This window comes from Pungitius pungitius, chromosome 19, assembly GCF_949316345.1.
Source record: "Pungitius pungitius chromosome 19, fPunPun2.1, whole genome shotgun sequence".
NCBI lineage: Eukaryota > Metazoa > Chordata > Actinopteri > Perciformes > Gasterosteidae > Pungitius > Pungitius pungitius.
Window position 1 is genome coordinate 15,824,575 of NC_084918.1, and position 27,696 is coordinate 15,852,270.

At 51.4% G+C, this 27,696-nt stretch overlaps 1 protein-coding gene across 2 annotated transcripts; it reads right to left on the minus strand.

The window, feature by feature from the left end:
• Window positions 1–317: 317 nt before the first annotated feature.
• On the minus strand, window positions 318–27,462 carry LOC119198548 (E3 ubiquitin-protein ligase HECW1). 2 transcript variants are annotated; one of them, XM_037455869.2, is made up of 30 exons: window positions 27,286–27,462; window positions 24,901–24,958; window positions 23,134–23,455; window positions 21,869–21,976; window positions 21,530–21,624; window positions 18,942–19,017; window positions 18,033–18,202; window positions 16,766–16,908; window positions 16,585–16,685; window positions 15,213–16,111; window positions 14,519–15,077; window positions 13,345–13,434; window positions 12,561–12,714; window positions 12,022–12,125; window positions 11,835–11,941; window positions 11,151–11,336; window positions 9,881–10,015; window positions 9,244–9,349; window positions 9,066–9,162; window positions 8,707–8,790; window positions 8,507–8,613; window positions 7,950–8,064; window positions 7,588–7,701; window positions 7,038–7,190; window positions 6,060–6,158; window positions 4,564–4,693; window positions 4,333–4,479; window positions 4,143–4,257; window positions 3,743–3,941; window positions 318–2,822 (listed from the first exon to the last, which is right to left on the minus strand). In XM_037455869.2, exons 2-30 carry the CDS (start codon window positions 24,925–24,927, stop codon window positions 2,711–2,713), a joined length of 4,854 nt encoding a protein of 1,617 aa, XP_037311766.2. In that variant the 5' UTR covers window positions 24,928–24,958; window positions 27,286–27,462; the 3' UTR covers window positions 318–2,710. The 2 variants fall into 2 exon arrangements, with proteins under 2 accessions (XP_037311766.2, XP_037311765.2); XM_037455868.2 differs by lacking the exon at window positions 24,901–24,958.
• Window positions 27,463–27,696: the final 234 nt, after the last annotated feature.

The following is a 27,696-nucleotide window of genomic DNA, read 5'->3' on the forward strand; positions in this document are numbered from 1 at the left end:
AATAACATCTAATCAGAATGAACTGCTGAGGCCCTGCAGTGTGTTCTGGGGAGCTAACGTTGGCCTCACAATGTCACAAAGTGGGCTGAAAAGTGTCTGAAAGCTCCGTAGAATCTAGTTTGGTGCTTTTACACACATTTCATTGATATTTTATCCAGAGTGACTTACCATAAGTAGACACGTTGAGTGTTACACCCAGGGTCCTCGCACTCAGGCCTTTAATTCAAATTCATTTGAACTTTCTCCCAAAAGTAAGTACTCTGTGACCTTGTGTTGTTGCGTGTGATCAATACAATATGTACGCACACTAACAGCAGCAGCATAGCAAAGTGACTGTTTTATTGAGTCATGAGCTCAGTTGTGTGGTGGAGATAGAGCACAACCCTGTAACATTATGTACAAACTGTAAAACGCACTACTCGGCTTCAGGGCCACCCGCCACCCATCACGCCTTCCAAATATTCCCCTTTGAAAAGAAATGAGAGCAATGAAAAGACACAAACAGCGTACCTTTCGGCAGACACCTCCCCATAAGCCTGTTTAAATGCACAAGGTCTACAATGACTACTATCAATGCACTTACACAGTGGCAGCCATTACTTTTCCACAATAGTTTGTTCCACATGATCAACCCAATAAAAACAAGACTTCCATACACAGTCTCCACAGTTTCCACAAATGACATATATGATCTTTTTTTGTAATGTCCGGACGCGAGTATTTGCTGGATTCATGCAGCTGACATCTATGGCATAGCAAGAAATGGGCGGAAAACATCAACAGAACCTGAATAGGTCATGTGACCACCGAGCGTGGGTAGACCAATAAGAATGGAAACGGAAACAGAAGAGCTTCGTCAAACCCCAGATTCTGATCATAATATCATCAAAACAACAACAAAGAAAACATTTAAGGAAAGCTGCGCAACTTCCCTTTCCTCATAAATACAAGTCAGTATAAATAACAGTACAAAAGATTGTAGAAAAAAAGAAGAAAAGAGGGGGGAGATGCATGATCACCACCTGGTCCTGTTGGATGTAGCGATGCGTGGACAAGGCCTCGTCACAGCCATTAGGATGATTGTAGTTCTACTGATCTGGCTAATATATGGATATCCATATATATATATATATATACTTTTGCAGGAAAGTGTTGCTGAAAAGCCCAGTACCCGTGGTGGTAAATTCTGCAGCTCGTACGCAGATAAAGCACCATTTGGGTAAAAACAATAAAAACGTGACCTTTGAACCCGAGCCAAAGGTCCAGCTGAGGTCAAACTCAGCCAAACGGGGGCCGTGTGTTGCGTTTATCTGCTCCGGGCTGGATCCCATCCCAGCATGCCGCGGGTGGATAACCTGTGACGTTGGCGTGTCTCCCAACTGCAACACAACAAAAAGGTTTTGTTTTGCACAAGATCGTCGCTTGGCAACTACGGTACGTTGGGGTCGGGGAAAGATTGTCATCATGGCGATGGACTGTGTTAGCGTGTGGTGACGGTGATGCTCGCCGTGTCCTCCGTCAGCCCCACCCTGACTCCAGTCCAACATGTGGACAGCAGAGAGCCGAGGGGCCTTTGGGTCGGCGCCAGCAAGCATCCGGAGACCAGGCTCCTGTACAGGGACCATGCAGACCATCGCAGCAAAGGTCTCAACTATTGCATATATTACACAGGTTTGTCCCAGGGCCCCCGGTGGCCCCCGGCCGGCAGTAGGACCGGTGCAGGGAGCTGAGCAGTCCACCGGGGGGTTCTTGGAGAGCTGCGTGCTGCTTTGTTGTGGGACAGTGCGGGTCTGAGATGCTGGACGTGGACAGAAGGATTCAGTGTCCACTGCTTCTAGTGGAGGAGGCCTGAACTGCAGGTCGATGGCTACTTTGGACACTGTTGTCTTGTTGAGGGCCACTGGAGTCACTAACAGCGCAGCCCTTTAGGAGGAGGACCGCACCCTGGGGTGGTACAGGTCCACATGTAGACCTTCCTGCAAGACACCAATACCTCTGGGGTCTCCACGGTAGTGGGGGTCACAAGCAGGGATTTAAAGGGTACTCGGTTGGTGTGCTCTCTGAGTTTATTGTGTGTGAAGTATCCCTGTATTCATGACTCATTCATACAACACTCCTATCTCTATTCAGCATTTCCCTGTGTGAGGACACACAGCCGTTAAACAGTGATCAATCCTCCCATCTGTGCGTGATGTTGTATTCAAAGTCTCCTCTCAGAGTGCAGACATCATAGTTCCTTTGGCTTCGGGGCTCCCAGTTCTCATCCACCTTTAAACTCTGCATTATACTTCTCTAAAGCCCATGGACACATTCTGCTGGACTACGTAGAATTGTTTCTGTTTCTCTCATCTTTACAGCAGCACAGCAGGCTGGAGGTTGTTCAGGTGATCAACGAGTAGGAATTCATCTAAAGATTCTTTTGTCCACAGTTTTTATATTAGATTGAGTGTGACGGGGCTTTTCCCAGTGCCATTGGGCAGCTGTCATTTCACAGTAAGTGCTAGGTGTTGCCATGGAGATCCTATTAGTTAAATGAGAGGCTCTAACACACGGTACAGTAACAGTAAAAGTTAGAAGTGCAATCCAGGAATCTTTATGCCAGCGAGGGAAGCTTCTTTTCTCGTGTCCCACGGGCGTCCCACAGGCGTCCCACAGGCGTCCCACAGGCGTCCCACAGGAAGGGACCGTGTCCTTGCTGTGGGGCTTCCACTCACTCCAGGCCAAAGGTGCTGGTTTCCTCCACGGCGACCAGCAGCTTCTCGTACAGCATGGTGTACGAGGGGTATGGAGGCAGGTCCAGGCGGTTGAAACAGGTGTGAGCCCTGAGAGAGAGGGGGGGGGACAGCTGTTAAGACTCACATCACAATGTACAATACTACAACAAACATGTATTTAGCAGGACCAAGGACATCTTGAGCGACGCTACATCTGTGTGTGATTGAAGGGACTCCACAGTTAGATGATAAGAGGGACATCAGTGTCAGCGTTGGATGCTGCGTTCACACCAAAAGCACAGGGAACTGTCACAGCGCTTTACTCTGCCGTAAAGGGGGCGCGGCTTAGCTCTGACCGTTATCATTTCGGCTATCCACCGTGGAAATAACCACTATTTCAAGCTAAAGGTCACATGTTCAATCTCTGCAGGTGTTGAGCACACACACGTGACCCGACTATGACGTGACATCAGGGCTATCACCTCTGCTGTCCCGCTCCTCCACCAATCACAAGGGGAACAGACTGTAATCTCCGTCAGACCCCACCAACCTCCCTTGGTGTTGCTGCATGAAGACACCTCGCCTCCGAGGTGAGCCCATGGGTTAAATGCTAAATGGCGCCCCCACCCACAAGATACCCACAAGAAGGAAATGCTCAGAAACACGTCTGTAAGTCCAGTACACAAGGTCTACCGCCATTTACCCCTCATCTTGTGTCCACTGAGCATGCTCACTCCAACACGTTTCCTACACCAAATGCTGCTGTGAGGTCACGTGCACGCACTGTGCACGAGGTCACATCTGGCTGACGTAGAGAGGGGAGGAAACACTACAAATAGATCCTTGTGTCGTCGTAGCAACCTGCTGTACTGAAATAATACACACGGAACCAACACACTCTCTGGCGACCTTGAAGGCAACGTGCTGCGTTCAGGACACGGCGACGCCGGTGTTGGGTGGGGCCTGGGCCCCTCGTTCAGATGGCGGCCTTTGACGAGCAAAGTGATGAGAGCCGATTGGTCGGGTACCTCGGCAGCGATGTGACTTTGCCCCACTTCTCGATGCAGAAGCGCCGCAGGCCGTTGGACCCGCGCAGCGAGGCGAAGCCCTCGTAGGGCACGCTGGACGTCCCGGTGACGAACTGCAGCAGGCGCAGCCGCTGCTCGTTGTTGAAGCGCTCCACGGCGGCCCAGAACCAGCGCATCACGATGTGGCCGTCGTGGTAACCTGGTGGGGTGACATGTGACAAGGCGTGTGATATGTTAGGACATTACTATTATCATCAATTGCTAGCTTGGTGTGATCAGCGCCGTGCTGCCTGAATGTCCTCTTGAGCGGGCTGAGTTCAGATGGAGGACACACAGATGGTGTCTACACAAGCAGAGCATCATGACCCACTACGCCTAGCCGAACACAACACACACACACCTCCTCGGTACTCGGTGTTGCTCCTCCAGTCGATGAGGTCGATCTCGACGGTACCGGCGATGACCAGCTCCAGCTCCCGCGCATCGAACACCGACACCAGCCTGGAGTCCACCACCTGGGACGGAGGGACACACCCATGTGACCTCCTGGCTCTGTTCAGATGAGGACGAAGCGGAAGAGCCGGGCTTACCTCGTAGAAGCCTCTGACCAGCGCCTCGGTCTGCTGCACCACTCCTCTCTCCACCCTCCACTTGGCCATGCGCTCGATGTAGTCCTTCTTGTTCTTCTCAGTCACCTGGAGGTTGGAGCCGCCCGACTTCAGCTCCCGCTCCGTCACCTGGCAACGCACCGAGCGGCGGGGATGAAGCTCGTCCACGCGGGACAGAAACACACTGTGGCTCAACAACACTGTGCAGCCCACCTGGCCGAAGACCTCCTCGTTGACAGTGAAGGTGAGGTCCAGGATGTTGGTTATGTCGTTGTCCTTCATCCACTGCAGAGACTGGTGGAACTCCTCGTCCAGGTACTCCAGATCAGACAGGTCCGTGGACCTGAGGGACACAGATTGGGTCAGTGAGTCACGCCGGGCTGCTGCTGGATCAAAGGACTCCTGGACGGACGAATGCTGGATCTGCTTCACTTTGTCTCGTCTCCAGTTCTCCGCGTGACATCACATTCAGCAAAGGACTTTTCAACTGTTCACGGAGCTTCTGGTTAAAGGAGCAGCTACTCTCATCACGGTGTCAGATGCCATATATATAAATATATATAATTATTATTCAGAGAATATGAATGATATTGATGGTTAGTGGTTGACATACCCTGGTAATTTGATAACATGCACACAAGTTAACACAAACGGCTCCTGAAGGTAACCATCCACAACTGGGATCTGTTAGCTTGTAATCAGTGTGTGAGAGTTTCTGGGCTCCTGACAGACCCTTACGTCTTTCATCCAGTGCTGCGCGGACGGTTCTGGATTGTGAGTCATGGGGAAAGCAAAAGAATTGTCAGATTGAACTGCATAAAACGGGGAAGGGATGTAAAAAGATATCCAGGGAATTGAGAATCCCAATCAGCACTGTTCAAACTCCAATTAAGAAGTGGAACATTAGTGATTCTGCTGAAAGCAAACCACGGTCAGGTACACCAACCAATTTAAGCCAAAACTGCCAGGAAAATTGTTCGGGATGCAAAGAATCCAAAAATAACTTAACTAGCTGAAAAACACGACTCTCTGGAAAAATGTGGTGTGGCAGTTTCAAGATGCACAATAAGGAGGCACGAAGAAAAATGGGCTGCATGGTCGAGTTGCCAGAAGAAAGCCATTACTGTGCAAATGCCACAAAGAATCCAGCTCACAATACGGCAAACAGCACAGAGACAAGCCTCAAAACGTCTGGAGCAAAGTCATTGGAGTGATGAGACCAAAATACTGGGGCATGTCAACTTTTGATCAGGGTCATTTGGGTAGTTTCTGTTGTCACTATGATTTAAAGAGTAAACACATGGTTCCACCCAACCACTAACCATGAGTGAAAGAGAGGTTTTTGTGTTATCATTCATATTCTGTGAAAAATGTAGTGAGCCTTGTAGATTTGTGCCAATAGCCGAGCAGGTAGGGGAGCATTTCTCGTTTGTGCGCTCTTTAAGGGTCGCACAGGTTCTTTTGGTTTTATCTGCACCCTTACAGACACACACAGAAGCTCCTGTCAGCTCATCTCTTTTGGACAAAGCCTATGATGGTGCTGAGGGTTAATTAATGAAAAATGATCCTCACGAAACATGGACCCAAAGGAAATGGAGTTGCCTTCTTCACATCAAAGAACCAGATGTTTCTGACTCTCACAGTGTGTGTGTGTGTGTGTGTGTGTGTGTGTGTGCCTGCAGGAGAACCAACACACAGGGTGTACTGACAATCTGAGCAGGGCCTTGTAGAAGGGTCTGGTGAAGAAAGCATCCAACAGGTACTGATGGATCAGAGCCAGGCCCAGGATACGCCCACTGAAACGGAACCTAGACACACACACACACACACACACACACACACACACACACACACACACACACACACACACACACACACACACACACACACACACACACACACACACACACACACACACACACACACACACACGCAGACGCAGACGAGGAACATTAGAGTAAATCATAGAATCAGTGACTTTGACACATGAACCAGTAAAATTGTTGCTATTCACTTTGTTCCCTGTTGACTTTAATGTCGTGCTGCTGAAGGAACTGAATCCAACACGCTTTCACATATTTATACAAACGTGTACAGATATTTTGTCCCTCTTAACATTGGACCTAGTATCGTTAGAAAAACACACAACTTAATGACAACTGTTCAAATAGACAAATCATTCAGCAGCTATGAAAACATGCCACTTATTATACCGTCCCCTATTATCAATGAGAAAAGTGTGTTGTTTTATTACATCTTTTTGTCAGGGTGGTGTTGCATGTTGTTGTAGTGCACACTGCAGCCACAGGGGGGCGCAGTGAGCCCACACCCTCCAAAGGGCTAAAGGCAGGTGAGCTTGAGCCATCAATAGTGTGTTAGTAAGACATGTATCGTTACCCTCATGCCTCTCTTTGGCTAGAAAAGCATTTGAAGCAAGTGGAGGTGTATTTCAGCCCCTTGTGGCCAAAAGTTAGAATTACAGAAACTAATATGTGTGTTTTTACAGATTTAAACACAACATGAGAAAACCTTCCTCCGCTTCTCAGCGCGTCTCTCCAGGTTTCGCTGTTCTGGATGGACACCTGAAGTGGTCCAGCTAGAGAGCAGCTGAATTGAGCAGCAGGTATGAACAGGGAGTCCGTAGGTGTGTGTGTGTGTGTGTGTGTCCCACGCTCAGCACAGCTCACCACTCCAGATGGTTCTCCACGAATGCTGACATGGGGCTGATCTGCACGGTGTAGGTGTCGTTGGCCGAGTACTCAAACAGGCCGTAGTACGGATTAAACAGCTCCTGAGACAACAGGAAGAAGAACTCTCTGGACGGCCCGCTGTAGTCCAACCTGAGAGAACAATACACGTTGATTCCAGAGATGTTGTTTTAGCCGATGAGACATATGAGACTAAAGAGGAGGTGTGTCATGTGTCCACTGCATTTACTTCATGTGTGGCATGCGACACAAACATTCAACAGAAATAAAACAACAAAGAGTGCTCCTATTAGCAGGGGGCGGGGCTTCATGGGCTATCCCCATCCATTGGCCAATGGACTGAACAGAGCTTCAGGTGTGTACAACCCTCTCAGATGGATTACACAGTACGAGTTATACAATATAACTGTATTCCTTATGAACAATCACTCCAAATGCTGCAGTGAAAACATTCAAATTCCCACACGCTGCCCTGTGTGTGTGTGTGTGTGTGTGTGTGTGTGTGTGTGTGTGTGTGTGTGTGTCTCACCCCTCCTCTCCCAGGAAAGTGACATAGAGTTTGTTCCTCTGCAGCTCTTTGCGGGAGTACGCCATCGCCTGGTTGAAGGTTCCCTCCAGCAAGTGTTCTCTCCGGATGAGCAACCTGCAACGAGCAGGACAACTCACTGTGGCTCCCAGAGCACGCCGCGCCGCGCCACGCCATGGCAGGCCACGCCCTCTACTCAACGCTTCAGTGTCTGAAGTCTGCAGAATACAACTCTGGCAGATAATGAGTTTTTTCCACTTTATTTGACCATTACTTCAGAGGGCTTTGCCTGGATGGTAGCGGTGGCCCTGTCCCCACATACACATAAGTGGCTGCACATCCATGACGGTGTAATGGCGTCTTACTTGATCTTGCCCGGGCCCTGTCCGTAGCCTTTGGCTTCCAACTTCCTGTAGAAGTTTCTCAGCTTGGCTTCAAAGTCTCTTCGGTAAGGAGCAGGAGCCCTCGCCCTCTGCAGGCCTGCACACACACACACACACACACACACACCGTCAGGAGCTCAATGCAGTCGCAGCAGTGCGTCTCAGTGGCTGCAGCATCCGACCACAGGGAACTACTTTTGGTAGAATGGAGCCGCAGCGTGAGGTGTCTCGGGGCCTCAGAGCTGTTATGATCTCAGGCTGCAGTGCGTGAGAGGATGACGTATTGTTGGTCCTTGTCTTAGTTTCCTCATGAAGAAGAGATGCTCTGCGTTAATGTTTGCAGGTCCATGCTGCTCTTCACCTTTAACTTGCTATTGTGTTGTGTGTTGACCATTAAATGCATTAGACCTTGTGCTCATTTTCATTACACGTTTCTAAGGTCTTCCATAGATCAGACCTCTATAATTCTGTCCACACAATCTTAAATAAAGGGATTATTACCTCATCGCCCCTCCACGAGTGTCGTGCTAAAGACCTACCAGGAGAGTTCTGTGGGGAGGAGGCGGGGGAGCAGCGAGGAGACAGGCTGAAGCCGGGGTGGATGGGGTGAGGAGGAACATACGACATGATCTCCTCCTCGAAGAGACTACAGGGGCAGGTGAAAAGCACAAAACACGTGTTTGATCGGGTGAGTGCAGCCCTTTGTGTCTTGGCACCACACACTCAGCGTGTGCTTTACCTCAGCAGGATGACCAGGTCGGCATCACATGACAGCTTCTCCACCCCCTGGGTGCCTTCTGTGCGAAGGTAGTTGATCTTCTCCCTGAGCAGGACAAAGTCCTCATCAGTGCTGTTACATGTGGGCATCCTCCATGACTCCATGAGCTGCGTCTGTATTCATGCTATTCCAATCCAATCTAATTGGTCCACTGATGATCTGTGATGACATTCACCACTCGCTCCTTCTTGTTGTGGTGGAATTGTACGTCTCCCATGTCACGGCACACTTGACACCAATAAAGAGGCGCCAGCATGTGTGCGGGACTCTCCTTGTTGTGTATGTGTTTGAGGCCCCCCCCCAGGAGGAAGGAAGCGTACCTCAGGGCGTGGTTCCTGCCGAGGCTGGGCTGGCGCTCCTGCAGCATGTCAAAGACGTTGGGCTGTCGAAGGAAGGCCACGATCTTGTCGTTGTACGCTGTGTGGGGACAAGGCAGAGGGGCAGACATCACTACACAGCGCGTCCCCTCGCTGAGCGCCGAGACCACGGGGGACCTACACGGAGCGCTCATCGGGGCGTTGTGCTGGCTCCGTATGGCGGCGACCAGGCTGTTTCCGGGCCGGGCCATCAGAGAAGCCCCCCGACTCCTGGACACGTCCGAGGCCTGAGGACAAACAGCAGGGGGACACCTTTTACACCGGGACACCATTAGATGTGACCCTGCAAACCTCTTAATGGTCCTCGTGGGTCTTCTGCCGATGCTAATAGCATGCTAGTAGCTAACGTCCAGAACAACAAACAGGACTTGTTTAGTGTGAGTGTTTTCCTTCTACTCAACATCACATCCCGTGTGTAGCCAATCAAACTGCTCTATTACAGGCATCATGTCCATCTTGTGCTCCGTCGTTGTCAAACAATATTTAATCTATAAATTCAAACACTGCCTTTTCTGACATGTGTCGTCTAGTGAGGACAGACGTGTCGGAATGAGTCTGTCCAGCTGCGTTAGGACTGTGCCCACGGGAGGGTTCGGGGACAGAGGCTGTACAGAATCAGAGGAGCAGTGTGTTGGGTGCAGATCACCAGCCGAGACCCTCTGCAACATCTACGATGCCTTCAGGTGACGTGAGAACCTTGTGTCCCCTGAGAGGGAGAGAACGCAGGGTGAACCTGTGCTCGGTGTGCGGCACGCTACCTCCCCGGCGCTGTAGCTGCGGAGTCTCTGCAGGTGCTGCCTGTGAGCGAGGTGGCCCGGCAGCCGGCCGTTCTGCAGCGGGATGCGGGGGTCAATGAAGGTCGTCGCTCGGCTGTTGTGGTCCACAAAGAAAGACTGGGACACAGAAAAACAGGCTGTACAGCGTCTGCTGTGCTGATTCATACATCTCACTGCTGGTATTTGGTTTCTCCCTTTAGAGCAGAGGTCTTCAACTAAAATGTAAAGAGGTCCAGTTAGAGAAAAGTTCTAGAAGCAACGGTCCAGAAGATCATAATGTGACTAGTTAATGCGATTAAATAGAGGAATAGAGTTGTATCAACATCTGCATGTAATCAATCAACTCTTTTGACAATATGAACATATGTGTGTGCTTCAAACATGAATAATGTTCTCTCAATTAAATAAAAGTAGGGCTGCATTTAAAACGTGAAAATGTCCTCATGTTCAAATAAAGCGCTTAAAATAGGCTTGAATTTCCCCTTTTCTGCTTCACATTTGATTATAAATAATAAATAAACACCTTTTAACAACACAGGAAGCATATTTTTCTTCCTCATTTTCTCAGCCGTTCCTTTCTCCGTCTCACTCGTCTTTTTCTCAAATTTCGCTATCTTTCCTTTCTTCCTGTCACGGTTTGGGTCTGCTTCTTGTCTTATTTTGTAGTCTCATGTCTCTTGTGTTCCTGGGTTAACTTCACTTCCTGCCTTGTCCTGTGATTGCCTGATCGTTTCCACCTGTGTCCAATCACCTGCACCTCCCTCGTGTATTTAAGCCCTGTGAGTCTCTTGTCTTGTGAGGTGTCATTACATGCTGACTGTCCATGTGTTCAAGTCTGTGTGTTCAAGGCCAGGTCCCTGTTTTTGTCTCCTTCTGGTCCTTTTTTTGTTTGGAGTGATTTTGGTTTTGAGTTGTTGACTATTAAAGTCCTTTTATTTTTTCATTAACTCCGCATCTGAGTCCTCCCTCCTTGCCCTCGCACCCCCGGTCTCTCGTCTGTCCGCAGTACTGAGACAGCAGCGTACTCGGTCGTGTGGCATCACGGGGGATGTGCTTTAAGCCACTACAGTAAAGACAAGTAAAGCTGCGCCGTCGAAGCCTTTTGTAGCTTTTGGTCCGGATGGGACGGCCTCCGGGTCCGGATCCGGACCGCAGTCTGCCAGTTAGTGACCCCTGCTTTAGATCATTGCACTACTTCCTGGCTTCATGCTGAGTATCAGCCCTGTGCTGCGGTGACCGATGGGTGACCCACCTTGCCCTGCGGGTCGGTCTTGATCTCCCAGCCTCGGGGAAGCTCCAGCTGAGGGTCTGCGAACCTGTTGAGGAAGACCACCAGGTCCCGGTTGTGCTGGTAGCGCTCAAAGTTCCTGGCGTCGCGACGCACCTTCAGGATCATGTGTTTCACACAACTGCTGCTGGTGAACATCCGGTAGGCCGCCTGGAAGGGGACGGGGGGAGAGTCACTCTCTCACTGGACCTTTTCAAGAGGCATCACCCCCACATGAGATCTTTGACGTCGTGACATGTGACTGCTGAGAACCAATTGTTTCAATTCCAAATAACATGTCATGCAAATGAAAGAACTGTCAGCTATCTGTATGTGTGCACATACCAGCTCGTTGGTGTCTCCCAGGTGTTAAGAAATAAAAGGGCCATTATGAAATAAAAGTCTCTTGAAATAAATAAATGTGTACTTATGAAATAATTAAATTTATTTAATATTTATGTATTGCCTCATTTATTTATTTCACGATGTATTTCAAATGCATATTTCATGTATTTATGTATTTATTCATTTATTTAATTGTGAATAAAACAGCATTCCGTACTCTACGGGTCCTTCCATATTTGGTAGTGAGGATGCATAGACATGTGTAGATAGATATATACGGATGGAGGAAGCATTAGATAGGATATTAGATAGGTGTCCACTCACATAGTTACTGTGCAGCACGGTGAAGAACTCGGGGTGTGTCATGAACTTGACAGCCGGTGATTGCAGCAGGTGGCTGATCTTCTGGTGATTGACAGGGGAGGCGGGGCCTGCAGACAGAAGACGGGTGAGGTACTTTCAGGCTGGGAGGGGCAGTGAGCGTACCCCGTGAGGGGGCTCAGCGCGGTACCTGCAGGAGGCGAATCACAATCAGCCTCTGTGCTGCCGCTGCGCTCCAGCACGGGGCTCCCCCCGTCCTCCTCGGAGGCCATGGTCCTCTGGATGTTCTGGTACCTGCAGAATCAACAAGCCGCCCTCTGACACACAAGGCTTGTGGAGTATTACTGGGTTCACAATAAAGCGTATGTGCAGTGTATCACTTTGTGGATAGCACTGCTCCTTTTAGCACACAGTACACCTTCCCAGTCACCAGATGCCAGCCTAACCACTACTGCACTGTGCTGACTCCACTCCACTCACCTATTGCCTTCTGTACATAGAGCTATTTGTGTATCCAGAGGTGGAAAGTAACGAATTACATTTACTCGCGTTACTGTAAAGTTTTTTTACTTAAGTAACAGTGCTTTTACTTGAGTACAACATGTTGTTCCTCTTTCCACCTCTGTGTGTATCTATGTGTTTTCACACTTAAGGCTGTTAAGAAGAAAGCCTTTCTGTGGAGACGGTGAGACGTGGACGTGGGAGGGACCACACGTCCTGCGGTCTGACCTCCTGTTGAGCTGCTCCATCTGCTGCGTGGACCCCGAGCGGGGGACGCCGTGGTGACACTTGCTGCTGTGGACGGGTCTCTGCCACGTGGTGGTGCGGTTGACGTGGTCCACGTAGAAGACTCTGCCGTGGCTGTCGATGCGAGCTTCCCAGTCTGTGGGAGGGGGGACGGGGGGGCGTCAGTCGGTTGCAGTGGGTTGAATGTCATTAAGTGTAAAGAAGCTCACAATGAGAGCCTTAACAGAACCACCGATACAAAGGCCCTGCTAGTGGCCGATCCAATGGGCTCTGCTGCAGAGCGTGATGGAGGTGGGACTCACCGAAGCACCGGGTCCCATCAGAAAGGGATGTCTTGTGGGACAGCAGCTTTAGAGACACATTAGCGTAGCTTAGCATGCACCAGCAGCTAGAACAAACTGGATGCTTCACTATATTAGTCCCACCGTGCTGTATCCAACTCCCCCAGAAACCCACGGTTTGACTTTTAAGAGGCGGATGGAAGCAGGTTATCAACCATGAACCCATGTATGTGGACAGGGCGCAAGGATGATGCTGTCCCCGCTGAGGGGGGGTTCGGGCCTTTCCTGCTTTGCATCAATGCGGAGCAGCTGCCGGACGGATCCAAGCAGCAGTTTGAACCCACGGGAGGCGTGCTGGGAGGGGCACGGTAACATGGAAGATGAATGGAAAGCACACACACACACACACAGAGCCGTGGCAGCATGCAGCCACTCTGATGGAGGGGCGGGACTCCAGAGTAAGACCGGGAGGCGTGGCTTCTTACTTGGAGGTAAGGCTTGGTCAGTGGCAGCAGGGAAATGGTTTAGGTCATGGCTGGGTCGCAGGACTGGATGGCCAGCAGGAGGGGAGGAGCCTACGGGACATCAGAGAGACAGCACGGGGTAAATGACCACGGGGACCGGCGGGGGGACTGGGAGACGACCAGTATGCAACCTTCCCTGCTGCAGTAGTGTGGGTTTAAGTGGGACTGAATGCTTTGAAGTTTGTTACTAAAGTCCAAGTCAGTGTTCAGCGTGTCCTTCCATGTTGGATATGTATCACATCAAACATTACAATTCATTTGTGTGGAGGCGTGTGTGCGTCTTCTGTCCTGGACTTCAACAAAGCATCGACTTTCTTTCACACCGATGGGATGCCGTTTATCTCTGGTGATTGTTGCATTTTGACATTTTGAGCCTAAAGCTTTTGAAGGCCGAGAGGCCCTGTGTGGAACAGGACAGAAGGGGGGGGGGGGGGGGCTGTGCAAGGAAAAGTGAGATGGAGTAGAAGCATTTGAATGCAAGACAAGCTGCCCCCAACCCCCCCCCACCCATTAACTTCAGAAGAAGCACAGAAGTACAATGATGGTAAATGATGACTTGTGATTGACAGGTGAGATGAGGGGGTGAAGCCTCATGGCAGACACAGTACAGGCAGACAGGAAAGGACTTTTTCAATGAAGTCATCTTAAGTTTGACAAACGAGGAATCATCTTATTGGACATGTTCGTCCGCTACGACGACGTCCAACTGGACAAAGATAAACTGAGCGCTTTTTAGAGTCATATTTTTGTCGTTATTACGACTACGACACCGAGCCTTTCAAAGAACACACAACACACAACCCGTGTCCTCATTCCCAAAGACCAACCTCTGTATCACGCTGCATCGTGTAAGGCCTGAATAATGTCTACGGGTTCACATAACCTCTTAAATCATGCAGCTCCGATCAGGTGACCACCTGAGAACACAGGTGTGCACGTTGCCCTGTGCTCCAGTGGGGAACCTTGAGGAGGAGTGTGCTCTGGTGTGCTAATGGCAAACAACCTGGAACAGCAGTGTGTTTCATGAGACACCGGGATGCCACAGCACCTCCTGCTACACGTCACAATGCTGGCAGTGCAAATATGAAGTAACTGTCCTGCTGGACAGCCAATCACAAGCCATGTTTCATCTCACCCGTGTCGGTTCCGTCGCTGGGCCCCGCCACAGCCGTCTCCCCCTGCTCTCCTCTCCCGGCCTCCTTCATCCGCCCCGCGCTCCTCTCTCCTCCTGCCCGGCCCCCCTCCTGGGCCTCCGCCGGGCGCCGGGCGTCCTGCAGCGCCTCGAAGGCGCTCTCCTCGTCCTCGTCCTCGTCCTGGGAGGAGAACACGGTGCTGCCGGAGAGCCTGTTGCTGTCCACCGAGGAGAGGCGGGTGTGGCTGCAGACGCGGCTCCTCCCCTCGTAGCCCGAGTTGCTGTAGCAGGAGGTGCTGTAGCAGGAGGGGCTGTAGCAGGAGGTGCTGTAGCACGAGGTGTCGCAAAACTCACACGCGGTGCCGCCGACTCTCCTCTCTCCTCCGGTGCTGGAGTCCCCCTCCTCGCTCTCCAGGCAGGAGCGGGACCTCCTCCTGACGGCCGCGGGTCCTCCTCCTCCTCCTCCGTCCCCCTCCAGGAGCTGGTTGAGCTCAGAGAGGCGCTCGATGGAGAGGCTGCGGGGCAGGGAGCGGCGGCAACAAGGGGCGGGGCACTCGGCGACCTGCAGGAGGAATGACATCAGCACCTCCATGACCCCAGGCGAGTCCCTAGGAGGCTGCTCCTTCCTCAGCAGAACGACACTCACCTGTGTCCGTCATCTCTCTGTCTCCAAATAAGAACCCCCCCACCCCTGTACCTGAGATGGAGACAGCGTTGTATCCTCCTCCTCCTCCTCCTGCCCCTCCTCTTTCTTGAGCGTCGGCGATGTGGAGGTGGTGTCTCGGTCGCCTGTGTCCTCCCCCCCTCCCGGCTCCCCCCCCTCCTGGCTCAGGGTTCTGTGTTGGGCGGAGGGCAGGCTGTGCAGGAGGTGGTGGATGCGGATGTAGTGGGACCGCGGCGTCTCCGGCTCGCCGCAGGCCGACGCGATCACCGTCTCCAGCTCCGACACGGGGAGGGAGCAGGGGCGGGTCTTGCGGCGCGGGGGGGCGTGGCCGCTGTAGTTTGTGAAGAGGGAGCGGCAGGCGCAGGGGACGCAGCTTCTTTCCACTCCCTCCACCCCCTCCCGTGTGACCTCCTGCAAGGTGCTGCTCCCCTCGGAGGGGGCCTCCTGCAAGGTGCTGCTCCCCTCGGAGGGGGCCTCCTGCAAGGAGACGCTGCCCTCGGTGGGGGCCTCGGTAGAAGCGGTCCCACTGGTTGCTGATTCCACTTCAGGGTTGTCAGAGTCCGGCTTCGGCTGCGTCCCCCCCCCAACCTCCTCGTCCGCTTCTACTGTTGCCTCCTCCTCAGCTTGTGGATCACACCCTGCTATTTGCTCCTCCTTCTGCGCCCCCCCCTCGCCGTTCTCCGCCTGCTGTCCAGCTGGGCCCCCCTCCTCCGGCTCCACCCGTGGCCCCTCCCTCACGGCGCTCTCGTCCTCGGGAAGGACTTCCTCAGGTGGGGGGGGCGGCGCCGAGGTCTCGGGCGCATGGGCGGCGTCCAGGGGGAGGTCAGGCATGTCCGGTCCCACACTCAGTGTGTCATCCTCGACTGCACCATTGGCTGCAGCCCCCCCCTGGGGACAGGCTGCCTCTATGACCAGGGACATCTCCTCATCGTCTGAGGACAGAGCACAAGGACAGGTGGTGGTGTTAAAGCGGGTGGTGCACATGCACGGTGTCTCCGTCCCTCTTTACCTCCACACCTCCAGTTCATCTGGGGACACTGAGGACAGCGGGACAGTGGTGGACATGTGCACACAGCCTGCTACATTCTCATCTGCACTGTCCTTCTCTCTGTGTGGCGTTAAACCGCCTGGCAGGTGTCCCAGAACCCCCCCCCCCCCCCCAAAAAAAACTACTTGCATGACAAATGAATAAATCGCATGCTTGGATGACAGATCTGTGCTCTTGGATGATGAAGCACCTCATTGTACCTGATTCTGTATTTGTTATTCTTGTATGTTCATGTGTGTGCGGTACAGTCATCACTATAGTAACATGTGGCGTTTGTAGAAATGCCTGTATGTACACATTGGGACATATCTCTTCCCGTCTCCTGGGCGATGTGAGGACAAAGAGAGCGCTTGGTACCCGGGTGAATACAGGAGGTCAGCTCGAAGCGGAACTGCAGCTGACCACACACGTGGTCGGTTGGCAACCTGCGGCCCAGAGAGTAGCTCACTACTCGATCCCTGTGGACACAAGACACGTGTGAGGGAGAGGAGCCTGGAAACGCAGCACTACTGGGACACCCGCTGCCATTGGCTCCTACCCGATGGCGTGTTTCTCCAGCAGCCTCTGGACGGGCACCGACAGCTTCCCCAGGAAACGCTTGATGATGGGCCGACTCTTGGCGAACTTGTCCTTCACGTCGATCTCCAGGACGTCAGTGGGCAGGGACACGAAGGAGAACCTCTGCAGGGAGAGGAGAGGGTCTCACACACAGTCTGAAGCAGCGTGGACCGGGATCATGTGGTGAATTTAAAGCAAATGAACACACCAGCTGGTGTTATAGGCTGTAATCTGCCAGTACAGACAGTGGGAGAAGAAGTAGAGGTGGACCACTGGACACAGAACAACGGTGGAGGCTGTAATGGTTGTTGCATGTCAGATGGTGTCGGTTAATGCTAAATGGGATGTTCACACATGGGATACCGATAGCTGATACAAGCTCCATCGTGTTTAAGAAGCTGGCCTGGTGACCAGGGGGCGGAGCTCCGCGTTTACCTCTCACTCCATTTGATTATCCCAACAACATTATACCAGTGAACGTTGGGAGCCAATGTTTAGTCCGGCCTGATGCCGCCTCGCCCTCCAGGCTGTTCTCTTTACTCATGAGAAAGCTACGTGACTCTGCTAGCGGCGTCTGAACGCCCAGAGCACATGGGCCGAAACCCGGCCCAACCGTTCTGTTGTCCTCACAATGGCAAAGTCAACCGGCGGGACGTCCACCCTCCAGCGGCGCAACGCACTAGACAGCCAGCCGGTTGACTATGCCATTGTGAGAATAGCAGAAAGGGGTGTGGTTAGCCCAGCTGGAGAGGGGAGAGCAGGGGAGTGGGTCAGGGAACGGTTCCGGCAGGTGATCAATAAGCCCAGGCGCACCCTGACTGACTGTCTCCCCTTCATAAACAGTGAGCAGGAGAGGAGAGGGGGGGAGAGGAGAGGAGAGAGGAGAGGAGGGGAGAGGAGAGGAGAGGAGAAGTTGAAGCAGTCGCATGCAGTGAACTAGCATGCTAAGACGCGTTGGAATCAGACATTACTGCTGAGCAGGCAGAGCCCCGCCCACCACGAGAGGGACTCCCAGTGATACCAGCGGATGTGTCCTGGGGGGCCGAGTAAAGGTAGAGGCCGCGCTCCGTCTTACGCACCAATCAGGACACATCCCCATCAATCACTCATCCCTACCGACGGTGATCCTGCGCCTCTCCTAAAGTGTTCTCGCCCTGTGGCAAACATTTCCCTGTGAGTACACGGGGTTGAAGAGGCGGGGGGGACGGGGGGCGGCCTGAACGTCTGTCTGATGGACGCTCTGGTACCTCTGAGCTCCACTGCGGGTTGACCGTGTTGCAGACCACGGCGGAGCGCTTCTCCTGGCCGTGGTGCGGCAGCGAGGGGAAGATGCTGTGCTTTCCGGGCTGGATGGAGAGCTTCAGGTAGGGGTCGGGATTGAAGAACATGCCCTTCTTCAAACCAACTGCTTGCAGGTCTTAGGGAGAGGAGAAGAGGGTCAGAGGGTCACACAAACTCACAGTCAGTACTTTGACCAATAGTACGTGAACGGGAGTGTTGGCTTTACCTCAAATGTCAAATGTTGAGCTAAAGTAAAAACATCTCAAATCATTTCTTTTCATTTTAGAACCTCAGCAGAACCATGGACAGCAAACACCAAGAACTAGTTTGGAAATGAGCCTGGAAGAAGGCGGGTTTTGGCTTCCAGAGGTTTTTATCATGTAGGTCTATAAGGAAACCAGAATCGAGTGATTCTAAATGTCTAAGAAAAGGCGTGTTGTGTATTCAAAGTGACTATCTGCTCTAGCCTCCTTCTCAGATGCAATGGCAGTTTTCCAGAAGCATATAGTTACAATTAAGGCAGCAACTAACGATAATTATGATAATCAATTAATCAGTCGATTATCTTTTGAATCGGAATAAAATGAATCGGATTTTATCCAACCCTTTATTCTAAACCAGAACAAACTTTATCCTGCAGGGAGCAGTAGGACATGTGCCTTTGAAGCCGTCTTAGTGATCTTTGGTGACTGGGGGTTTAAGGAGCTCTGTGGTGATTTCATTCACCGCCGACCAATCACAAGTTCAAGTCTGCACATTAGGTCCAGCTAGCATTGATCTTTTTAACACGTTTCCACAGAGAGCTGCAAGGGGAGGCGAGAGCATTGGGTGAGGAGCCTCAGAATGTGGAAGGAACAAAGACACTGGTACCATACCTGACAAGGAGAAGTTAACCAGTCTCCTGTTGCCCAGTCCGGGGTTGACTTCAGGAACGACCACCGGCTTTAACACCTGAGGACACAGACAGGAAACACTCGATTCTTCCTTCTCTTTTGCGCCATCGTCTCACTTCATTTTGTTATTTCTTTAATAACGGAGAGAGAGGCGGAAATAACAGTATGAAAGTAGCAAAAGCCTGCAGTATAAACTTCCAAACAAAAAGCTGCTGGACGGGACTTTATTTTGAAATGAGGTGATGTGAGTTTTGAAACCTCCTCTCACAGCGTTCAGTAGAGCTCTGCTTTCAGGCATCCTGCCATCAATACTCTGTCTTCATTATCCCGACATTGATCCCACAGCCTGGCAGAGGAGGAGGAGGAGGATGGGGGATGGGGGATGGGAGGGAGACAGAGGAAGTGGAGGCGGGTGGGATGCTTGGGCTCAGCCTGTCAGGGAAGGAGTTGCGTCATATTTTGTACCATTTATATAATAGTGAAACACGGTCAAATATGTGCAAAACAACTGTAATAATGGCTGAGACATCGGACAGTATCCCAACTGCTGCCATCTTCGCTCTGGATTTATTCAACTTCTGGAAAGTCAACATTGACTGAACCAAATATGGTATAACTATAACTACTTGCATTCACAACATGCTAACGTACCCACATTTAGCGCATCATGCTAATGCTAATCCGCACTCGGCGGGTGGGAGTGCCATTCTACAAGAATCTGCTCAGAAGTTGAAGTAGAGCTAAAGTTGGGGGATAGGTAGCGACTATTCGTAGTCATCTCATATCACAGTGAGGAGTAGACGGTACAGGAAGTAGCTGTACACGGCTAACGTGACACGGTTACAACTACTCCTGAAACGCTCTGCAGGAGCCTGGGAACAGAGAGAAACGGGGATAAAGAAGTGGCAGATGTGCGGGACAATTAGTTTCAATGAGATGCAAATCTGTCTTTGTGAGGACAGTCAGCCAGTGTCCTCAATGATTCCAACCTCAGACGTCCCATCTACAACACACTTTACATAATCTACCAATCGTACTGCGGCAAATTCAACAATGGTCAAATATGCTCCAGACCCAAATGTAACACGGTGTAGAATTCCTGAGAGACTGTGCTTAAAGTGGTGTAGGAGGAGGTCATGGTCCTGTGCACCGGGTAGCTGAGTGTCCCTCGGTTAGAGTGGAGACCAAGACCCGCCGGCTCTGGTGGGGGCGCTGGTCAAATGTTACCATTAACGTCCATCGGCCTGGGGCGCTCGTGTCCTCTCTCCATATGTCCTTCAGCTGAAACGACCATCTCCCCCCCTCCATCGGCAGTTTACAGTCACGCATCATGCCTCTCATGAATCACATTGCAGAATAAACTCTTTGTGAAGGTGAGATAAACATCTAACAGCTCCGTATCGCCCAGCTGTGCTTCACCGTGTGGAGGATGACGACTACAGACACTAAACACATTCAAGAAGCTGCAGAAAGAACAACAAGGACCACCGAGCAAGCCATCACGAGCATCTGTGAAAGAGCAAAAGTGTTACCCAGGCTCTCCAGCTGAGCCTCGTCCTCCTGCCAGACCCCCTCTCAGGACGTCTGGGAGACAGCAGTCCCAGCTGGAGACACATGGCGTCCATCACACCCATAGAACTCCAGCCCAGTGTCTTCTCTGTCCAGATGAAACAACAGTCAGAGCAGACCGACCTCCCTCCGTCCATCTCTTCTCTGTCCGTCCTCCAGCTCTTTGACCCAATCCCCCCCTCGCCGTGAATGACTCACCTGTCTTCTCCCAACCAGGCTCCTCCCCCCTCCGCCCTGTCTCCCTCTCTGTGGCGGTTATTTTTATGAATTTGTCCTCAGGAGGCAAGTGCAGATCAAGTTCAGCCGCCATCAGCATTTCAGGGTCACAGAGCAGCAGAATGGGGAGGCAAGCAGTGAAACCCAATCCCCCCAATCCCCCCCCCCCCCCCCATGCCATTGGTCGGGCTGATGGGAGCTTCACAACGGCTCTTGTTGTTCAGAACTAATATTGGTACCAGATCTACCACAGGTTTCTATCAGAAGGATTCCACAGAGCCATTTATCATGCGTCCATGAGCCGATCGCCAGGCACAACCTGGAGGCCCGGGAGAGACGCAGAGATGGCAACAGCTCAGGACACCTCAGACGAGGTGAAGCACCAGTTTGTCATCGGAAACCATTTTGACAAACGTCAACTCATGGCTTTTGGCGAGAAAGAGAACACTGATACTAACAAGAGGACTTGAGCAGACAGCTTTGAAATGGCGTCGTATTCCAGCCACATGTGTCTCATGGTGACAGTGACCCCCTCCTGGGAGAGGAACTGTTGGCCTGTGTAAATATTATGGGATGCCTAAGTAGCACAGTGGGGTCCGACTGACAGGTAGCTGTCTGCTACTGAGGCCGCTGATCACGGCTCTGCAACACACACAAGGTCCTTCAACGTGGTGTTTACCCACAGTGGAAGGGTGACACGCTGAGCGCAGCCCATTCACAAAGGAGACAAAATAAGACATTGCCACGGACATGTGCAGGTAACAAAGCCCTGAGGGGAGACTCACAGGCGCGGGGCCCTTCTTTATGGTGATGCTCGGCGTGGTGGCCCTCAGGGCTCCGGTGACCCCATGGTAGTACCTGAAGCAGACCTGGCTCTCCGCTGAGGAACACACACGAGAGTTAGTTTCCTTTCACCACACTGTCCTATCATTTCATGGACTAAAGATGAGGGCAGCAGGTTGAAACCAGTCCACGTATTTGACACACAATCTAAACTCTGCACTAAAGCTGGAGACACGGAATTACATTCAAAGCCACTTGGATGAAGCGGCACAATCGACTTAACGAGACAATATTTATTGATTGGTGTTGTGCTAAAAAGGGTCGAGTGAGTCGTTACTTACAGTCACAGAGGTTGCAGCTGGAGTCGATCTTCCAAACGATGTGTCCCCTGTGAGAGCCGTTGATGCCTCGGTTCTTGTAGTCCAGGAAGTTCTCAGACAGAGCCTCACCTGGAAAGAGAAAGGGAAGCTGCTGAGCCCTGCAGAGCGCTGCAGAGAAGTCACGTCTCCTGTTAGGCTGTGCTTTAGAGACACGTGTGGACCACCAAGTATCCCCGGCATGAATCTCAATGCGTCCACTGTGTCCCGTAACAGTGACGGGTGGAAGCATTACGCCTGGCGGAGCGACGCCATCTTGCAGCTGGCTCAACAGGACGTGGAGGACGGGGGTCACTGCACTGGTCACTAGGTCACAGTGGGATTCATCGTAGCACATCTCACTGTAAAGTGGCAGACTGTGTGTGTGTGTCCTCTCAGAACATCTGATCTGCACCAGGGTTCCTGCGCCATTTTAAAAGTAAAATGTAATGCTTTTTAAGACCTCAACAAATAATTTAACTCGACTTATCAGGCTGTGAAATCGGGACTGGAGCTGTTCCAGGCCGGGACAAATCAAAATTGCCCATAATTCGGGATGTCCCGGGTAATACGGGACGGTTGGCAGCCCTACCTTGAAGGAGCGTAGCTATGAGCAGCACCTGTGAAATTCAATTAGCAGGAAAGGGGGCGTGACATCGCCCGGCTGACACCTGTAGCCATGACGCCTCTTTGCTAAGAGACGAGTGGCAGATGCGCAATGCTCCCTCCCCCCCCCCCCCTTTAGTCTGATCTTTTTCCGTTCTAATCGCCGTGCTTGACTTCAAGGTGTAACCTTTATTATTGTTTGGTCTGAATCGGCGCGCCCAGTGACGGGTGGTGCAGCAATATTGTTGTCCGGGTGGAAATTCGGGAGGGGCTTTGAAATTTGGGAGTCTCCCGGGAAAAATCGGGAGGGTTGACATGTCAAACCAAGGTCCATTTGGTCCATTTCACACCTGTTTCACACGTACTAAATTAATCAACTATTAGATGTTTTACGGTGGCCACTGTGCTTCCCTTTCGTCATTAAGCACACCGGCTGAAAATGTAATAGCTACAGCAACTTTACGGTCAATTTAAGACAATTTAAGACCTTAATTTCACGGATTTTAATTATTGACATTTTAAGACTTTTTAAGGACCCTGTGCACTGGGTTCCCGCGCCTCTGTTACCCTGTATTCTACCTGCTACCTTTTGAGTATCTTTAATTATTCCGTCATTGAGTGTCCTAAAGTCACAACTGACTTACCGACGAGGTACATGCCGATCCAGTCTCCCGCGTCCACCTCCTCCTTGATGTCCCAGGTGACCACCATGTCTTCGGACTGGCCTACGGTGTAGTGGGAGGAGCTGATGGCCAGGGTGGAGCGGGCGTCCGGGGAGACCAGATCGGTGTCGCTGGTGGAGCGCGGCAGCCCCAGCATGAAGCCCTCCTGCGTCAGACCGTTCACGGCGTAGCTGTCCGGCCCGTAGCTGTGGCGAGCCGCGTCCTTGCAGCGCTGCCGGGTCTGGCTGCCGCGGGTCGGGGACGCCATGGCTGCCAGGCCCAGGAGCCGGTTCTGGTACAAGTTCTGCAAGAGTACAACCAATCGTGAAAGGTGCTTTTCAAGAAGACAACATGGCGCAGGGCCGCGGTGCGTGGTGACGATGTCCCACAGAGAGAGAGTGAGGAGGAAGAGGTGGTGGGGATGGCGGCGTGCGTTCGGGTCAGCAGTGGGACTCTCGGGTCTGTCCTTCTGTCCAGAGCAATCAGCTGCTGATCACTGATCTGTGCCGACAATAAAAACCTTGTGTTCGCTCCTGATTCTGACTCGTTATCGAGCATTTCACCCGACAAACTACATCAAAAGAATAGTTGAAGAAATATCTCTCAGCAAGAATTAGAACAAACCAGCTGGTTGAATTGAATGAGTAGTTCCTGTATAGTTAGCATAGCTAGTTAGCATAGCATGCTAGTGATGTAATAGCATATGGAGCTAAAGGAAAGACATTAATAACCAAAGATGCTCAATGCTTATGACGTTTAATGTGATTTAATATATATCTAATAATGTCACAGCATGGTGATGTCATGTCCACCAATGATTGAGTGAAGTGTCACTTCCTGTCCTTCACGAGGACAGCTGGGGCAGGACGGACACCAACACATACACATACTGTATATTTACTTTGAAATTCCATTGCTCACTTTATCTGAATACACACATTTCTATTATAGCTGCGTGTCAATGACGTAGTTTCCTACTTTTAATATTATTAGCCTTTTTAAACGAGTGATCCTGTTCTTCCAGGTGTGAATGCAGATGAGCGTGTACACAACGTTGTGCTGAATGTTTGAATGTGCTTTGGATAAATATGAATAAATGAAAACCTGAAACACAAGCGTGAACCTACAAACTGAGTAAAAGGACTTCAGGACTCAGTCAGGAAGGTGTAATAACTTCTACTACTACTACCACTACTACTCCTACTACATCTACTACTACTACTCTGCTGTGACCCCCCCCCCCCCCCCCCCGGGTCCCATTATACAGTAAGTGGCAGAGAGGCTCTCCCTCACATGGATTCTGTGCTCCATCGTTTATGAAAAGCTGCAAAGCACAAAAAGACCACAGCAACGCTCCTCTGGGTAAACTGAACAATTTAGAGTGGACAAAATGTCAGAAACACCCTACTGACAATTGAACAGGATCCAGCACAATAATAATGTGTGGTGTTTCACTGGTAGTAAAGCAGTGTGTGTGTCTCAGGGAGAGCTCCTCCACACAGCACAGGACGGCTCCGAGGCTCAGAGGAAAGCTTGTGGCACCGTGTGATATGATATCAGTGAAATGAGATGACTGATGCACAATGATGTCCAAAAGAACATAGTTCAGGAATATATAGAATAAAGTGGTAATATTTATTTCATTCTGATTTGATTCGTTGCTTTTCTTCGGTATTAGATCAAGTGGATACCTCTCTATTGGCACCAGGCATCAGACTGAGTGGTGGTGAGCAGGGGGGGGGCACTGACCTTGATACTACAGAGCTGCATCAGCATAATGACCAGTCAACCCAAAGCAGACCAAAACCTGAGGGGAAGTGGGAGGAGAAGGGCGGCGGGTTACAAAGCACACAAAGGAAACAGCAGGCTGTGAATGGAGCCGATGGGATTCAAGTATGAACAGTTACATCACATCATACTTCCATCCCTGTACCATGCAGACATGAATAATTGAGGAGAAGCAGAAGCACAGATGGAACGGAGAGGGGAAGACACAGAGGAACAGAGCATCACAGCGGCTCCTGATGCGCAACCAAGAACGTGTCCACGCTCTCAGGAGACTTTCTGGAGACACTCAAGCGGTTGCCATGGCTGCGGTGGAGAGGCAAGCGTGGAGAGGAGGGCAGCACATGATGTGTCTGCAATCAGAGGCCACGCCCTCCAGTGATGCTGTAACACCTGCCTTCAGGGCCGGGCCAGTTGATGCCTCGCTGTGGCCTGGACGCATGCTGACAGACATGGGTCACAGGGGGGGGGGGGGGGGGGGCATCGGGATTGGTTTGGGTCACGCCTCTCTACCAATGAGAGCATTGGGGGCGGGCCTGAGACTGCGGCAGAGGGGGACAGAGGAGCTCTTGGTGGTCTCCCAGACGGAGGAGTTGATGGAATTCAATGAACTAACCCTGCTGAGACCGTTGCATCATACGTAGGAACACTTATTAATATGTGAAAGGCTTCATCCGTCAGAGGTCTGTGAGGAGTGTCCATGTAACCCCCCCCCCCCACTCAGCGCCGTGGTGGTAGAATGGACCTGATCTCCTTTCATACTAAAGCGTGGTGACTCATCAGGTCTGCCCTTCAGTTCTCTCTTTGGGACCTGGAATTCTTACCAGGAACAAACCCTTATCAAACATTTGAAGGCGTTTTTTCATCAGTAGTTCCTGGATTATCTGATCAAAAAACATCAGTTACACACACGTCCACTCGGGCCCAGTGTATATGTATTTCTAGTACCGGTACACCGTGCAACATTAATATTAGACAGATATGATTATTAGTTATGTAACAGCCGTACTCCTGCGGTGATATCTTCTCTTTCAGTTGTTAGAGCCCTCATATGTTTGGAAAAGTACTGAGACCTTTCTAAAACATGCACATTTACAGCGATGATGGAGACCTGAGGCTGGTCCAAAGCCTCCATCCAGTACCCACATCCCATCAGCACAACCAGCAGCAGAGGGAGATCTGATGGTATCTGTTAGGGATGGACTGTGTTTGATCAGTATTTAAAGATGCTTTTTGACACCTCGCAGACAAGAGGATTGATTGAAATTGAAAGTTTCACTGTTTTATGAAGTTCGATTGTGCTAGTTGTGTTTGGGTGGAGGTCAGAGACACCAAACTGTGTGATTAAGCAGAAGAAGTGGTGCTGTCACTTGGGTGTACGTCTCTCTGCTCGGGGTCAGTGCAGCAGGAATATCACTGTCACATCTCCAGAACCACAGGCCGAGTCACGCCACGCATCGCAGCGCCAAATTGATGCCCAGTGTCCTTCTCTTTCTCTAGAGTACTAGAGACGTACACAATTAGACAAACCCTCCTTCTCACAACATGAATTGAAATGGAATGAACAGCTGACAAGTGAAGATGATCTGCCCCGATAACCACAAGTTACGGAGGATGTTTCCTGAGAGGAATATTAGTCTTGTGAATACTAAAGGCCTGGTGCTTATTCATCAGTGTTCAGAGGGAACTAAACCAAGAGTAAACACCACGTCAAATAGTATATAATAATAACAGAAGTACTATGTAATTACATCTAACTGTGTGTAATAAGTAACATGGTCTGCTCTTTGTTATGTTGTTGGTATTATTCAGCAGGAATCAGAGGACCCCCCCCCCCCCCCCCCCCCCGCTGCGTGATGCTGCGGTGTATAAGGAATCCCCTCTCAAAGGGGGGGGGGGGGGGGGCTGACATCCATCCGGTCCACCGCGCCAAGCACCGTCCAGGAAATGCACCACTTTAGTGTTTCTTTACATTCCGGTGAATGGGGGGGGGGGGGGGGGGCATTTTACACGGAAGACGACGCGAGGCGCCCTCGGACTCGTGCACGAGCTTTGCTTCGCCGCACAGTCCCCGGCTCACACAAACGCAACTCAGCCCAATGCCGACAGGAAATGGTGCTACGGGAGCGCCGGGGGGGGGGGGGGGTCCTGACGAGGCTGTGCTCCCCCGGTTGTTGCATCTTGTGTCGATGCCGACCCCCCCCCCCCCCCACACACACACACACACAAGGCTAACGGCTCCACTCTCGCGTAGTCTGGCGTTAGCTACACAGCCATGGATGGCCCGCTGCTAGGAGACTGGTAGCAGGGACTCCATCAGCTCGCGCCGCCGTAATGGACACCACCTACCTGGGACACAGCGAGCTGCCGGTGGATCATCTCCAGAGGCGAGGAGCGCGACTCCCGCTAATTCCGACCGAGCTCCATTCCGACGGAAAACACGAAGAAGGACAGAAACAAACCGAGTGAACGGGCCGATGAGGCGCGCGAGCGTCCGTAGTCACATCCTCTGGACCAGAGTAAAGCCGGTGTCACGCGACACGCACTTCCGCCCGCTGCCATTACGAGCGGTGGCTTTTCAAGGTGCTGGAGGCTTTTTTATTCGACGTGCTTTAATGAAAACCACATTTCATACGACTAATGTGTGAGATACGCATGTTGCATTACGCTCTATTCAAACATTAATCGATTTAGGCAATTTCGAATATAAAGGGGCTTTTATTCTGAAAGTTCCGTTTCTTGTCATACTGGAGAGTCGTC